Source organism: Mus caroli, unplaced genomic scaffold, assembly GCF_978045245.1.
Source record: "Mus caroli unplaced genomic scaffold, Mus_caroli_1 scaffold_19, whole genome shotgun sequence".
NCBI classification, from domain to species: domain Eukaryota; kingdom Metazoa; phylum Chordata; class Mammalia; order Rodentia; family Muridae; genus Mus; species Mus caroli.
Genome location: NW_028227274.1, coordinates 56,137,132 through 56,153,571, shown reverse-complemented (window position 1 = coordinate 56,153,571; position 16,440 = coordinate 56,137,132). Strand labels below are relative to the sequence as shown.

Sequence of the window (16,440 nt, the reverse complement as noted above, 5' to 3'; positions counted from 1 at the left end):
GACCACATACTTCATGGTCTCCTTTGCATGGACTGGACAGAACAGCCCATTGGGTAACAACAGAGTCTAGATTCATGCTTTCCTGGGGCTTATGGGAGGCTGTGGAGAGAGTGATTAACAATGGACTGGAATTAGTTGTAGCTGTGGGGGTGGGGGCAGTGAAGGTGTCATAAAATTGGGTTGGTGTGATGGTTGTGCAATCCTGCACTATATTTAAAAAACACACAGTAGAATTTAGTGAGCTGAGTGTGTGAACTGTTCAGTAAAGGGGCTGCTTCTCAGTTAAGCCGCCCACGCACGACACAACTCAGACCCGTCCATAGACGTTGCGCTCTCAAAAGGAGGAGAAAGCATGCATGAGTTTGCATTTGCAATTCACACCAGCGTTCCCTATTCTGACTTAAAAAAAAACACATCAATTGACTGTACGTCACATCCCAGCTCACAGATTTACCTACTATACACTAACATACATTAAGAAGTAGAAATTTAATATATAACAAAAACAATTATATATCAAAAAAGTTTTGCAGATTGTACCTAGTATGTACAGGCTGTTGGCACCAGTGGGAAGGAACTATTCTTATAGTATTTTTATAAACGAAATCACTTATTTTATTCCAATTAATTTTTCTGGAGCAGGTGTTGATAGGGGATGGGGAGAAGGTTGAAAATGCTGTGTCCCTGTGTCCCTCTCCACTCACTAAGTTAGCACCATATCCTGCTAGGAGTAGATCCTGCTAGGAGTAGGACTTACGAGAACATGAGGTTCTGTGGCTTGTCGATCAGAAAGCTATCAGACGGTTCTCTTTAGACCCTGTTTTGTTTTCCCAAAGCCCCATGTTCAGATTCATCAACTCCCCATACACTCTGATGTTTCTCTTACTTTACCTCCTGTTTCCTGGGCTCTTCCTCTGTCTCTGTCCTCTTATATATTAGCCTCTTCTCCCTAGACTTCCCTCTCCTCTCTTCATGAATTTTCCTCTAGGTATGGATGGTTTGCACAGCTGCTTCTTTAAATTCATCTCTGTTTCTCTTTTTTAAACTCCCATCCACTGATACACCTAATATGAGTTGTCTACTTTATAAACCATATAAGTATGTGTTCGGGAACTTAGCCCTCAGCTGAACTCCATACACAGAATTTGAGTTACATAGCTCATTGGTCTACTTCCCTAACACTAGACTCTCCTTTGGTGTGGCTCTCCCTTCCCCATATCCTGTTCCCTCTTAATCATTCTGCACCATCTATCTGTCAATCAAGGTTGATGTCTAACACATCTTCTCAGTGACAAAGTTCTGTCCTTTTGTCCTGTTTCCTTCTTGACTTGTTTTCTTCTTCCTCAAGCCTAGCTTAGGGCATCCTGCAATATTGTTCCTTCAGGTAGCACTCTTGGTTTATTTAAAATCTTTCTTAGAAAGTAGACTGGTCCTTTGGAATAAAAGGCAATGTTCTACATGTGATGCTCCAGGATTTGGCACGTGTCTTCCTAATTGTGCAATGTACCCCAAACTTTCTCAGCCATCCATGCTCATGCAAGTCCCAGTCGTCAACAGGACAGTGTTTCAGACTCACCCACGCTTTTCTACTTCCTGTTACGTATGCGTCTAAACTTAGTCGCGTTGAGAACTCCAGGCTTATGCTGGTGAAGACACCTCTCAGACTAAGGACTTATTCAGGTATTGCTTGTGAGACAATCTGAGATGTTAGGATGTAAGGAAAGATTGGTGGGGACTTTCTTGGAGAGCTTTTCTTCCTCTTAAGAGGGCAGAGACCCTGGAGAGACAACCAGTGTTTTACTGCATGGCCTAGTCAAATGTCCAGTTATGCTTGCGCTAGCCCTCTTAACCCCACTAAGGAAACCAGATGCAAGATACTGTCGGAGAACAGAAAGGGTGTCACGGGATGTTCAGGTCTGTAACTAACTGCCCAAGCTTCCCTATTTTCCAAAAACTTTCCAGGATACTGAATTTGATAAAGGAAAATGGGGTATTACCAGTTTAGCCAAGCCAGGCGAAGAATTTAGTTTTTCTCTGTACCATGCCTGTATCCGTTCATAGAACCTTAGAATTCATAGTAAAGTAACACAGGGAGCAGACTCTTTGAACAGCTGGGTCTATAACAGTTTAATCTGCACTTTCGTGGAACACAGGAGAAAGATCTTCTTGACCCTATCCATTCTCAGAATGGCATCTTGATTCTTCTATCTTTTTACAAGGTTAATGTGGTGGTAGAACATGGGCCCAGGTGTCTTGTGACCCTAACAGGAGACACTGGTCTAACCAATCCTGAGGTCCATGGTACCTGGACTTTCAGCCCAATGCTGTTAAACATCTGGCTTGGGTTTAGATCTGTCTTCCTGAGATCTGAAAACTAAAGCTCCCAACTCACTTGCTTTAAAAGCTCAAAATAGTCAAGATGTGGGGCAAGCATAATAAATGTGCAGAATGGCCTTACCTTAACCCTTGAATAGATCTGCCACCTTCAAACACACTTGCTTATACAAACATCGGTGTGTGAGGTTTATTTTATAGGCCTTCTTCCAAATCTGGTTATCATATAGAGTCCTGAAGAAATGACTTATAAGACAACTAAGTTCAGATAGCCCACTGGTCATAAATGCTAATGCTAAATTTTATTTGATAAATACATAATAGGCATTATTATACTGAAATGTACAATGTCTGGACCATTATTATGTTTCTGTGCTTGCTTGCTTGCTTGCTTGCTTGCTTGCTTTTCTTGTTTTCGGCGATCTCTATAATTCTTAAAACTTGGGGAGTAATTTGTTTAAGATAAGTTTTAAAAATTCATCTTTTTTTCAGAACCCCCAAACTCAAACAGAATGTGTATAGCATAAATCTATTTTTTAACTTTATCTTTTAAGGTTTCTATCTCATTCTAAACACACAGAGATCTTTCAGTGACTATTTTAACAAAAAACCTCAAAATTGAATGTCAGAGGATGCTGGTTAGGTTTTCTTTATTTTTGTTTTAATCAAGTTAACAAATAACTAGAGCCAACCAGGAAGACGATAATTTGTTTGAGGAATTGCCATCAACAGATTGGACCATGGGCATGTCTGCGAGGCATTTTCTTAATTGATGGATGTGAGAGAGTTCAGCCCCCTGTGAGTGCTGCTATCCTTGGGCAGGTATTTTAGGTAGTAGAAAAGGGCACACTGAATAAGCCAGTAAATACAGTTCCTCTGCATGGACTATGTGTATTGGTGACCAACTCTGTGTCACCAACAATGCATTGATCTTACCCTAAGGACAGGAAAGCGTTTCCTGCCAGGAGTCATCCAACCAAGAGCAATTACAGACTCGGATTCTCTACTTCACACTCCCTGAGTCTTCTGTCTCCTGTCGCTTTGCTATATGAGTCTGAATCCTTGCCTGTCTCTGTACCTGTGTCTGTCCAGATGTCTGTCTGTTTTTATCTGTGTGTCTGTCTCTCCCAGAGGGCTTTGCTTTGTCTATATTGAACTGTACAGGAAGCATCGCGTGGGGAAGGAGTAGGATACTTTACAGAAACCTTTAATGGAACTTTACAAGGGATTAAGTCACTGGCTCCAATTGATCCCAACTGACCCAGATAGCAAGCATTATTGTTTATCAACCAATATCTATAAATGATTGCTTTCCATCTTTCTGCTTTATTTTAGGAAATTATTCACAGCTTCTGTATTTGCTGATTTCAGCAAATGATGCACAAGCATTATTTGGGTCAGGGCATGGAAGAATACATTACTCAAGCTTAGGTTGTAAAATCATTAGGTTATTTATATGAGATTGTAAAAGTTGTTTACATGAGAAAGCCAAGGCAAGTAAGAATGACTGTTCCATTGTTCCCTTAAAAGCAGGTTAGACAAACTACCTGAGTAGATGTAAATAGCCATCTTAAATCTGAAGGGACCTCGATGTGAGGTCCAGCAAAGGTTTCAGTCTCTTAGAATATAAGAAATATTTTTGTAATATTGCATTAACACCCCCCCCCAACATGACGTCAGCTTCAGTTCCTGTCTCCGTGTTCCTTCTTTGAGTTCCTGTCTTGGTTTGCCTCAATAATGGAATGTATGTGGCTGTAAGAAGCAACAAACAATTTCTTTTCTTTGTTTTTGGTCAGTGTTTTATTGCAACAGAAATATTGTATTTGTCTATATCCTAGATAGTTCTTCCAAAAATGCCTTCCCTCAAATGTCAAGCATCATTCATTTTTGGGTTTTGGATAAAATCATACTTTGTGAGGAAATGCATGTACATGAAAATTAGTGTTCAAATGAACGACATGAGATCTTATAATTTCGTTTATCCTAAACTACACAAACCCTTGAATTTGTTGGCATTTTTGGACAATGGAGAGAATACAGGATTTGGCCTGCCCTTTGTGCTGCCTGCTTCGCATCACTCCATTCTCAGTTTTGTCACCTTGAGAGGTGATTTATCACAGTACTTGTTGATTGCAGTCTCTCTGCACCTGCTTCATCTCCATGCCCCTCTCCATTGTCTGAAAGCATGGAGCAGGAAGATGGCAGCACGGGATGCAACAGGTCCTAATTTGCACACATGGTTTCATTTTGTTGGATGAAGGCTGATGGGAAGGCTAGTACCACATTACACATTTGCTCCTTGTTTGTGCAGGCAATTCATGTTAGGATTCTGATCTCTTGGGGGATTGGTAGGTGTGGATTTGTGCCCCTGTCCTTCAGCAGTTATTGAATCTCAGATGAAAATAGTATTGTAGATGATGTCTGACGTTAGCCTTCTTTTTGAAGAACATATGGAGGAGATAGCAAAACCCCACGGTTGCTTCTTGATGCAATCATTTAGCCTGGCGATTTGTCAGAATAAATGGGTAAAGAGTAAATGAGGGGACCCATGGAGGAATACCATAAGGAGACGGCTAACTTTGTGTGCTATTATTTAAAACTTTGAATCATGTGTTTCTAATACTTCCTATTTCATAGTTTTAATTATTTTCTGGTCGAGAGTTCCATACTCGTATATGATGTCTTTGGTCAAATATTCACACGTTCTCCCCTCCAGTTCTTTCTCTTCCTCCCCATTTCTCCCCCAACTGCTCTGTTTTCAAGCCCACTGAGTCCACATTGTACTGCCTGCATGTGTATGGGTGTAAGGACTCTTTATTCCTGAGTAGCCTCTCAGGGACCAAATCCCTAAGAAAACCATCTCTCCCTTCTCTGGCCAACAGCTAGCTCCTCAACTAAGGGCAGGATATATGGTCCAGCTTCCTTCTCCATATGGAGTTTTGGCTAGCTTCATCTTGTGCATGTTGTCACAGGCCCTGGAAGTTCACGTGAACTCTCTGTGTACTGCCATGCTCAGGACATACTGTTTCACCATGGAAGTTCACCACCCTTTAAGATATTTCTACTCCTGTAGCGATCTCTGAGGCTTAGGGGACGGAGCAGAAGTGGGGGGGGGGAGGCGTAATTATGGAGTTTAACCATGTTCCCTTGCATTTATAATTAAAACGCAATTATTTCCCCTGTCTTTTAAATTGAGACATTCTGAAAGAATGTATACAACACAAGAGGACAAGAACATAAAAGAAACAAAACGTTCCCATTTACTTTGATTTTTGAGTAATTATGTTTATGACTTTTATAATTGCTTCCTCTATTCATTGGTCTTTACTACACCAGTTGCTCTGCAAACAATGCTAACAATTGGGTATCCCTGGCTGGGTTTCTCCCAGTGGCTCATTTCCTTTTGTAAAAGGGATTAGCCTTCAGCTCCCAGTGCTCCTAATTGAGGTTTTGTTTGACTTTCCACCTCTCTCCCTCTCCCTCATGGGATTAAAAGAGAAGTACAGGGAAGCTTAGAGAAATGCTCCGGTTTCCCCACTTTAGGGACAATTTAAGAAAAAATCACGTGCACCTACCAAAAGCACACCCTACAGCCAAATAGGAAAAAAAAAAATAATATGATACCATTCGTTGGTTCCAATGATTATTGTAAAACTTAGCTATATGTTTGTATTTAATTATTCCATATTTAAGAGGTGATTGTATATGTGTTTTCTGAAGGGCCCTGGTAGGATAATTCCCTCATTGATATAGAACAGAAACTACAACTTTGACATCTTTACTTATTTGCAATTTAAGCTGCATTTGAGTGGAAAGGGCTGTATAGAGTTCTGCTTGAGTTGGCCTTGTTTGGCTGCTCTGGGAGGATGCTGTCAACTCAGTTCCCAGAGATATGTGCGAGAAATTCCTCAGGGCCTGAAAGAAGACTATCTTCAGGGTTATATGATCCACCTAATCAGCCGCGAGTGCTCTCAGAGTTTGGAAATCCTTTTGTTTAACGAAGGCCTTTCTCAATTATCTTCTCTTGATTAGACATTGATGAGTGCAGTGTGATTCCTGGGGTCTGTGAGACTGGCGACTGTTCCAACACCGTGGGAAGCTATTTTTGTCTCTGTCCCCGTGGCTTCGTAACCTCAACAGATGGCTCGCGTTGCATTGGTAAGCCTTGTGTTTTGAAGGTACAGTATGCGGCTTCTTTATAATGACAGAACAGGTATGAGGATGGTAATGATTATAAAACCATTGGGCGAACGGATGAAAGGGTTGCTCTAAGGCCTTAATAGTATTTAGCATCTCGGACGGATTGATAGACCAGATACTGTTCGTTCAGTCTTTGCTTTCAGGAACCAGCTGGCTTAGTTTTATGTTGTCAGGATCACTTTTTTGGAAGAAAGACTTGCTCAAGATGTAATTGTTGCCCAGCATTGCAGGCACAGAGCACAAGAAAGATGTAAAATCTGTTAGGGAGCCGGAATATAGTAATTTATATTCTGGTGCTAGGAACCATGAACCCAGACAGCATCTGTTTACTTAAAGCTTATTCTGGTAAAAATGCTTATTATAAAGAAGGAATTGGCGCCCCTAATTTTGTGTTTCAAGTGTATTCAAATTAAAACCAAATATACTTACAAGGTCTGCTCTGTTTAGAGAGATGAAGCTTGGTACTTCGCAGACGTGATGTAGGTTATCCATCAGGCAACATACTTTGGGTTTCTGTCTTGTGAGCCCAGAGATAATGAAATGCCCTTTGATGTACAAGCATGGTAGAGTTAGCTACCTTTATATTTCTCGCCTTGAGCGTTCAGCCTGGTTAGTTCCAAAACCGAACTGATAATAGCTACAAATAGATGGAGAAATAAGTACAGTGACTATAGCAGCACTGGAGATTTATGTATGATGAGTTAGAGAAAGTAGCCTAGTGTCTAAAGAATAGAGCTCCATGGTCCAGTGAAGGGAAGAAGTGGGGTACAGAGCTCTCCCTGAGTCTGGCAGTCAGTGTTATCAGTACCTCCCTGAGGGATCTATGGACCCTAGTGATGGGGCCAAACGAACCAGTTCATGAGCTGAGAGTACAGAGTTAAGGCGATAAACTGAAAAGCTCATACCAGCAGTCAACAGCTTATGGCTTGAACCTCTTTGATAAATGCACTTATCTACTGGGCACTAAGCTAGCCTCGGCCATCCATCAGCAAGAATGAAAGGTGTATATACTCCCATTGCAGGGCCATGTTGTCCTCACATAGTATAAATAACAGGATGGGCATATCAGATATAGGAGTCTCGTTTGGCTAGTGACAACTTTGTGTCCTTTGGCCTCCTGATGGACAAGATGATATGGGGCTGAGTTAGGGTCCTGCATATGCCATACATTGACCACTGAAGCTGAGTTCTGGGCCTCCAGAAATCCCCTTCATCTCAGAGGAAACATTCTATCCCTGGGGCCAGAGGGAGGGTGCCCTAAAATAGGAAAGTGGAAAATGACTCCCAGGAATTAGAAAGCCAGTGCTAAAACTAAGTAAACAGCCTGATTTTTTAAGATAATCCATATTCTATTTTGAATAGGGATGTGTTTCTGTGTGTGAGAAGAAAAACAAACCCAGCATTCTAATGTGGGGGGAGGAGCTTCGGGTTTTAAAAATCCAAGTGTTTATTTTCTTAGATTGAAATTATTTATGATCGAATCATATGTCATGAATATATGAATCCCCCTCTGTTTTCTGTTCTATAAACACATGGTGGACATGCAAATGACACTGAGCTGGGTGACCTCAGAATTTTCTTTAGCATGAGACAACACGCTATTTGAACTTTACTCTGAGAGTTTGTGACTCTGCCCTGCTTCCTTGTCCTGTTTCACACAGTTCTCCCTACAGAATCGTAAGAAAATCAGCAAGTACACTGAGTCTAAACCACGTTATAAAATGTCAGCGAGCTACATCCTTTCTCTCTCAGGAACAAGGGAAGAGTTTCATGGGGCAGAGGCATTTAGCTAGTCATTTTTAATCTTCAAATACCAGAGCTTTCCCCATTCCATTTAATGTTAATTTAGGAAGACAAATCCTAACTTAATTTTACCTAGTGTGTTATCAAAATTTTCTTTTTAAAAAAATCCAGGAAAAAATATCTTTAACATAGAAACTAACATTTGCCACATTTAAAAAGAGTTGAAGTGTCACTAAGTCTTTTCTTTAAAAGCATTTTAATAGCATGATTTAATGAGCCTTATGTCATTTTGGAATTCACTCCCCTTGGGCATCATTAATACCTAATTTCCACAATTTAATGCAGGCCCCGAAGAATGACTGGCACAAGCAGTAATGAGTAATGAATATTTAAGCCACAGAGAGAGAGCAAGCCGGATGCCGGCAGAGGGGGCTGACTCTCTCCGTGCTCACACAGCTAGCAGAAGCCCTCAGCAGGAACAGGCTACTGCCTGCCAGAGGCAACAAAGGCTTAGAAAAGACATGAAACAGTTAGAAATTCTTGCAGAAAGTGATGTCGTCACGATGTTCTGACGCCTTTTCCTCCAGCTTTCCGTGTCTCATTGTGCAGCCTCACCTGAAAAAGTCTGAAGATACCAACCGCAAAATATAATGTGAAGTGTGTGTGTGTGTGTGTGCGCGTGTTCATATGCGCGTGCACACACACGTGTAAGTTTGAAGGAAGAAGTGACTCACTACTGAATAATTTCCCTGTGTAATGGGTACCATTAAGTGAAGCAAAACAGAAGGCTAAGCCTGCCAGGATGGTCCATCTGCAAAGTACTGTACAAGCCTCATGAGCTGGGTTCGATCCCCAGTTCCCACATTAAGGTGGAAGGGGAGAACCAACTCCGTACTGTTGTCTCTGACCTTCACATGTACAGAGTAATAATGAACAAAGATGTTTTAAACATTGATAAAGTGAAACTTTTTAAGGGGAAAGAAGACTGGATGAATTTAAGTTGTTGCTCCCCAAGCTTGAGGGCAGAGATTGGCCCCCATAACCCACACAGAAGCCAGGCAGGTGGGGCAGCTGTTTGTAATCTCAGCAGTCAGAGGGCAGAAACAGGGTCCCTGAGCAGGCTAGCCAGAAATAGTTGTCTCCAGGCTCAGTAAGAAACTCTGCTCAATAAAGTAAGTGGGGGAGCCACTGAGAAAGATGCCTGTCACCAATGTTGGGCTTCTATTCATATGTCCACACTCTTGAACATGTATCCCTTTACACACATGAGTCCACACAGAGATATACATAATACATGTAACACACACACATACACACACATGTGCACACGCACAAATAAAAAACAAAAACAAACAGACAATAAACCTTGGAAAGAAAACTCTCAAGGAGATGAACACTAACGAAGGTGTCGATAAATGCATAAGAGCTGGATCTGTGGAAGGAACAGGAGTTGCCAAACAAGAGAGTCCTGTGAGCCAGTGGATGCTGAGAGGATTACATATGGATGCAGGGGACACAAAAGAGCTTGGCTGGGAAAGAACTGAGCAAGACACTGGTTGGCAATAGAGTAAAAGAGTTGATGCTGATGCTAGAGTTCCCTGCTGTCTGATGCTGAATACATGAGTGTCCATCAAGAGCTCAAAGCAGGATGAGGCATCAAAATAGATGGGCAAGCAGAGGTATGGGGTGGATCCTGTCACTCAAGGCAGAAGAGGACTCTTCAATGACATAGTTTGATGGCAGTCGTACGCTCTTCAAGTATCAGAGTGTAGTCAATGGTGTGTATAATGTGTAGGAGTCTGGGTTATTTATGGTGCTAATTTCTGATACATTTGCACGAAAACACTTGAGGAAGGACCGGAAATTCCTCACTAAGTGTGTTTATGAAAGGTAGGTGACTCAAGGACGAACAGTGTAGTAGGTCGTCCACAATCCTATAAAGGAAGACTGATGGTTTCAGGCTACTATTTTATTACCAATGATTGCTAATATTTTTTTTTCAATTTGAAGACTCCTTTTTAATATCAAACTTTTTTCCATATTCCCACGTGATGGGGATGTGTTGTGTGAATTAAAATACATAATTAAGTGGCTGCTTAGCATGCTGTCCTGTTTGTAAATGAAGCCCTGCTTCCTTACTTCCGTTGGCATGCCCATCAACACGAAGAACTGCTTGTATGTAGCGGGGGACATGAGTCACTCGCTCTCCAATACTCAGGACAAATAGAGTTTCTGACCTTGCAGTATCCCAGCAGAGGACTAAAGGGTGGGGCCCACACAGAATGGCTTCCTGATAAACTTGCTATCTTGTACTTTACACGTACATTTTACATGCACGACCTCATTCCAAAGGGAATGTTGAGCCTGAACTCATGCAGCGTGCTGAAGTGGGTAGAGTTGTCTTGGTAGAGCTTCTTTAGCTATTGATAGCCAATTTCATTGCATTCACTCTGGTCAGAGAAGTCTCTGGTGTTTGCTGTCAGCAGAGCAAATGCTTAGTTTTTTTGAAAAGGAATGAGCTCTCAAGTTTGTGGCTGGTAGACTCTATGCCTATGAGATGAAACTCAGTGGTTTGGTGTTCAGATCTCTCCTCACCTACAGAATTAATTCTGATGTTATGGTCAGTTTCTGAAAAATCTGTTACCATTCTTCTATGGGGCTAGATTTATTGAAAGCTTTTACCGTGGACCTCTATTAGTATTATTTGATGTAGTTTGGGCTTGTTCTTTCTTCTCCCACTTTGGATTTACTGTGGATTTCTTAGGCCTTCACTTGTCTTATGACATTGCTAGAAATTTCTGGAAGGTTTGTAGGTGTAGAATGGTACCTGTTATTCTGTCTATGCCTTCTTCTAGCCCCCTTATTAGATATTCCCCATTCCCTTTCATCTCCTCGTTTCTTAAACTTTTTACAGCATTTCCCATCTCTGTCTATCAGAACAACATTGATGAGAATGTGTATATACAGACCTCCCCGACCAGTAACCACTCTCTCCATTCGAATCTGGCAGCCTTGGTTAGTGTATGTGTGAGGTTCCTTGCCCCAGCTCTGGCCCCTTCCAGACCCAGAGTACATAGAGCTTGTCTAAGGCAATTCTCTCCTTGTGTATAGCATTTTATACAGCATCCATAGGTTAGGCTTTCGTTGCTTAAACATTAAAAATGATCTAGGCACTAATTGATCTTTAACTGTGAATGATTTAAAATGATACCTATGTGTCAGGTTGATGTAGTCATTCTGATATCAAATCCACTGTTTATTCAGCTTCCTTTTCTTCCCTGTGTCTCATTCCTTGGTGTCCGTTACTACTCTATTTTCTCTGAAGTTCGTGGAACTCCTCTGAGATGTCTCCATGTTGTCCTCTACTTGGGTTGACTTGGTCTTGCTGCATGGTGTATCTTTACCTGAGAAACTGCACTTCTTTGAAATGTTTTCAAAGCAGAAGCTTGGTGTGGGTTGCAACGTCAACGCTGTTTAGATGGGAAGAGCCTATGGTTATAATATCTTGAGACCACTCCTCCATTTCTCCATGCAGAGGCAGCACAGACATGGGCAGTCTCCACTGTGCTCCCTTGGTCGCTAACACCCTTGGGCCCCTGTTCTTTGAGACGCCTGGTTACACTGTGCTGGGTAGGATTTGGACTTTCGGTTTTGTATGCTTTGAGCCTTGTGAAACTGTACCAGAGGCTTGGTGTATCTGTACTTCATTAGAAGCTGAAAAGTGAACCAAGCCAGTTACACACAGAATCCCCAAATCTCCTGTCTACATTTCTTTTGTCTCCCCCCGCACCCGGCCCCCCCTTTTTATCTTGCTTTTCATGTGAGGCAGAGTCCTTTTTTTATTACGAGGGATGTTTCTGGGAGACAGTCTACTACTTGGTTGGCAAAACAACAACAACAACAACAACAAAAACCCATTGTTTTATTTCATTTTCCCACCATCTCTGATCTATGAGTAAGAAGTATTAAATACAATTATGGAAGTCAATCTAGGTCTCTTGACTCGAGGCTGTGATTTTGATTTCGTATTCAAACATGCTACAACTGCCTTAGTGCAGAAGCCTTGCCAAAATGTCACATTTTCATCCTATCTTGTTGCACTGGTTGGATGCTAGAGTATGGGGGATTAGTCGTAAGAGTTTGGGGCTTTCTTATCTTCATTTACATCTTGTTCCCGAGAGGCACAGCAACCAAGTAGAGCTAAGAATACGAGCCTTTGGCTCCCAGAATGAATGGTCTTAAATGTGTTCCCATGGCTCACTTTACAATAGACCTGGGAAGTCGCTCACAGACGCCAACTGTTCAAACTCAGCTCCTCGGAGTCTTAGTGTCTCCCATGGCTTTACATGTGATGCATGTGGCCAGTTCTGTGCTTTGCTTTAAAGCAAGCTGAATGTCTTCTGTAAATGAGAGGATGTGTTCCACATCTTACTGGCTATCTGCAAGGCAGCTTCATCTGTTTCCTGCTGGGTTGGAAGCAATCTGAGAATGCTATGGACCGTTTGGGGGAAATAATGTATTTATTCTAGACTGTGTAATTAGAGCCAGGAATGTCAGCTGTATCCATTACTGGAATTATTTGCAATAATTTTTAAATTTAATTTAAAATATATATTTTATGAGTACTGTCAATTTACATACACCGTTTCTATCCCTCTTTCCAGCTCCTCCCATACTCCTCTATCAGACTGATGATCTCTGTTACTTTATTAATATTGTTAAATACATGTGGGTCTGCACATGTGAGTGTGAGTGTGTGTGTGTGTGTGTGTGTGTGTCTGTGTGTGTAACTTAGTCCATTTAGTGTTGCTTATATTTAATTGTGTTTAAGACTGATCAACTCCAGTCTGTATAAACTATCAGGAAGCTTGTCCCTGGAGAGAGAACTAATTTTTACTCTCTGTTGGCATCACTGGTGTGAGACTCCTGAATATTGCCTGCATCTTCTTATGATGCTGGAGAAAATGTCTTTGAATAACCAGGCATGGTGGCAGACATTCATGATCTGAGCACTTCAGAGACTGAGGAAGGATGGTCAAGTTTGAAGTGTCTCTGGGCTCTACAGTAAGGTTGAGGGCTGCCTTGGCTATCAGTCATAATCCTGGGCTTGGGCTTGGTTTTTTATTTATTTGTTTGACAAAGGATCTTGATCACATTTCAATAGAACTTAGCTAACTTCATTTGTTAAAAGAAAAGTGGTTGTATATCAAGCTTGCTGATGATTTGGATTTTTTATTCCTGTGTGATTTGGAATTGAGAGCCTTTTGTTACCATTACTGTTTTTCTTCCTGTGTTTTCTACCCTTCTGATTCTTTCTCAATTTAGTCAACAGGGTGCACTCTATCAGACTCAAATCTGATTGTGTTAATTTCCTACCCCAAATCCCTCAGATAGTGTACCGAAGCTTTACCACAACAGCACTGCCAGACTCAATGATGCCTCAATTTCCTCACTTTGCTTTGTTTCTCATCTGACTTCCTTAGCTACCCTGAGCTCTTACAAGACATCTCATCCGGCCTTACAGTTTTAGATTATGTATGTGCGCTGGCAACTTCCAGATACACATATTCCAAGTTTGTTTATTCAACAGCCTAAGTGTGTTGTGGATTACAGAGGAGCCTTGCCTGGTACCCTCTCAGCCTGCTTATTTCCTATTCATTGCCGTCTGAGCAGTCCAAGTCAAGACTCAGGAAATTCCCAGCACTCTTTCCTTTACATCCAGCATATAAGTGATTTCCCATTAGGCCTGTCTTCCAACGTGTCTGCCAAGGGCTCTTACAATGCAACACAGTCCACTGCTGCTCTCATCAAAGCCATGGCTCTCCTGAACATCTCCTATGTCTTCTTGTTGCTCTTCCATCTCTTCTTACACCAGTCATGATCCTAAAGATGTCAGCCACTGCCTTTTGTCTATTTGAAGCCATCCACAAACCTTCACAACATGGCCTTCAAATCCCAATGACCTTACGGCTCCTATGACAATACCCATCTTCTCTTCTTAAGTCCCATTAGACCCTGTTCTTTGTATGGCTGCGACTCATTCTCTTGTTCCCTTGCAAGCTGCGTTTGCAGTTATTGCCAGGTTTTAAGTGGGGGCTCAGACATCGGTGTCTCGGGTGGCTTCTGACTGATCTTTAAGTCAGCACCCTCGTTAGACATTGTTGCAAAGCAAATACCTGCATAGATCTCGGTGGCAGACCTCAGGACACAGGTGGGTCATGTTTGATGCTGGCATGAGATACATTGTAAGCTCTAGGCCAGCCTCAGCTACATAGTACAACCCTCTCCCCCGCCCCCAACTCCTCAGTTTCCAAAAGTATCTTGATCAAGCTCAAGTGTTCGGTTGCCACTATTTCTTGAGCTCCAGACCAATTTGGTTTGTCAAGGGAAGCTTGCCTCAGATTTTCATGCCTTTCACTTTGGACGTAGAGTCACTAATCATAGGAGCCTTTGCTGACAAAAAGGAGTAGAGCACTGATCAGATGTGTAAGAATTTAGAGGCAAAGGAATGAACTGGTATAAAAATGATTAAGTCGGAGGAATTCACCTCGCCTCTATTTGCCTAACATGGGAAGTCATGGCTGCAAGACCTGGAGGTAATCCTGCTGTGTCTTCTATTTGTCCTTTACATCTTCAGATCAGAGAGCTGGAACATGCTTCTCCGGCCTGGTGAATGGCCGCTGTGCCCAAGAACTCCCGGGCCGAATGGCAAAAGCTCAATGTTGTTGTGAACCCGGCCGTTGCTGGAGCATCGGGACCATTCCGGAGGCCTGTCCCGTCAGAGGTTCCGGTGAGTGGCAGGCCACTGTCTCCTTGGCACCAGTAGAGTTGAAAAAGTCAATAACCGTGGTGCACTTTGCCCTTCTCCTCGGAGGCAGGTCAGATGGTTATTTTGGAGAACCGGCAGCTTATAGTGCACCAGGCCTTTACGATGTTTTCTTTCCTTTCTCACGACCTTGAGAATGAATCCCTCTCATATCCTGTGCATTATAAATAAGTTTGTACTGGGAAAATCCCCTTAGGATGAATGAGAATTTCCTCTTGCTGTAGATAGCATGAATAGTAAAGTTTGATTAGAGTTTCCAAAACAAATATTTTTGTTATCTTTATTATGGGAAAAATTGAGATACATCCTTTGTTCTCTCAAAATCACGAAGCCATAATATACTACCAAGTTTGATCTCTAATATGCTATCCTAATTCCATGAATAATTAAAAAATATGGTAGTTGCTTCTTTTTATTTAGTTTCAATACTCATACAACTAAATAAAAAATTTACAGGCTACCTGAATGCATTCGACTACCAAAATTCATTTTAAAACATTATTCTGCACGTATATTAATATCTAACTCCTGAAAAATGAATAAAACAGACATAATATTCAGTTAGGCATAATAGTGATGAGAATTCAAGTAAAACCAAAAATGTAGACTGAGTTACCCAAAGCTTTTCACCTGCTCAAGTAAATTTCTTGCATTCATAGTTACGTCTGGACTTTTATGAGTTATACTTAGAGTGTAAAGTAAAAAAGGTGCACACAAAGGACTCTTTGTTTTTGTAGCTTGGTTAAAATAATGAGGACCATAAGTTTTAAATATTTTTGAAATACCTATACCTTGTTCTTGTTACTACACAGCACTGAACATATCTAATAGCAGAATAACCCCCTTATTCATGTTGTATAGAGAAAGTGAGCTAAAAACGACCCTTGACAACTACTTCTATGATGGGACAAGAGCTCTCTTTGTGTTTAACCAAACTCTCTTTTCTTACAGAGGAATACCGTAGACTGTGCCTGGATGGCCTTCCGATGGGTGGCATTCCGGGGAGCTCGGTTTCTAGACCTGGGGGCACGGGGAACAACGGCAATGGCTATGGCCCCGGAGGAACAGGCTTCCTCCCCATCCCCGGAGACAATGGCTTTTCTCCGGGTGTTGGGGGAGCTGGAGTAGGAGCCGGGGGACAGGGACCCATCATCACGGGACTAAGTAAGTGATCATACTTCCTGCACATTCTTGAGTTCTCAGCCTTACGTGATACTATATCAGCTAACACGTGTGTGTGTGTGTGTATACCAATATTAATTTAAGAAATTTTGGTAAGAAAACATTTTATCTATTCCTCACACCTTTTGATAAATCGGAACAAATGCGTGACCTAG

At 41.8% G+C, this 16,440-nt stretch overlaps 1 protein-coding gene across 1 annotated transcript in view; it reads left to right on the top strand.

The window, feature by feature from the left end:
• Fbn2 (fibrillin 2) overlaps positions 1-16,440 on the top strand; it is a 198,052-nt gene that overhangs the window by 74,446 nt on the left and 107,166 nt on the right. Inside the window, exons 8-10 of the mRNA XM_021150431.2 lie at positions 6,367-6,492; positions 14,915-15,067; positions 16,055-16,267. Coding sequence (XP_021006090.1) covers positions 6,367-6,492; positions 14,915-15,067; positions 16,055-16,267 — 492 coding nt within the window. The remainder of the gene's footprint in view (positions 1-6,366; positions 6,493-14,914; positions 15,068-16,054; positions 16,268-16,440) is intronic.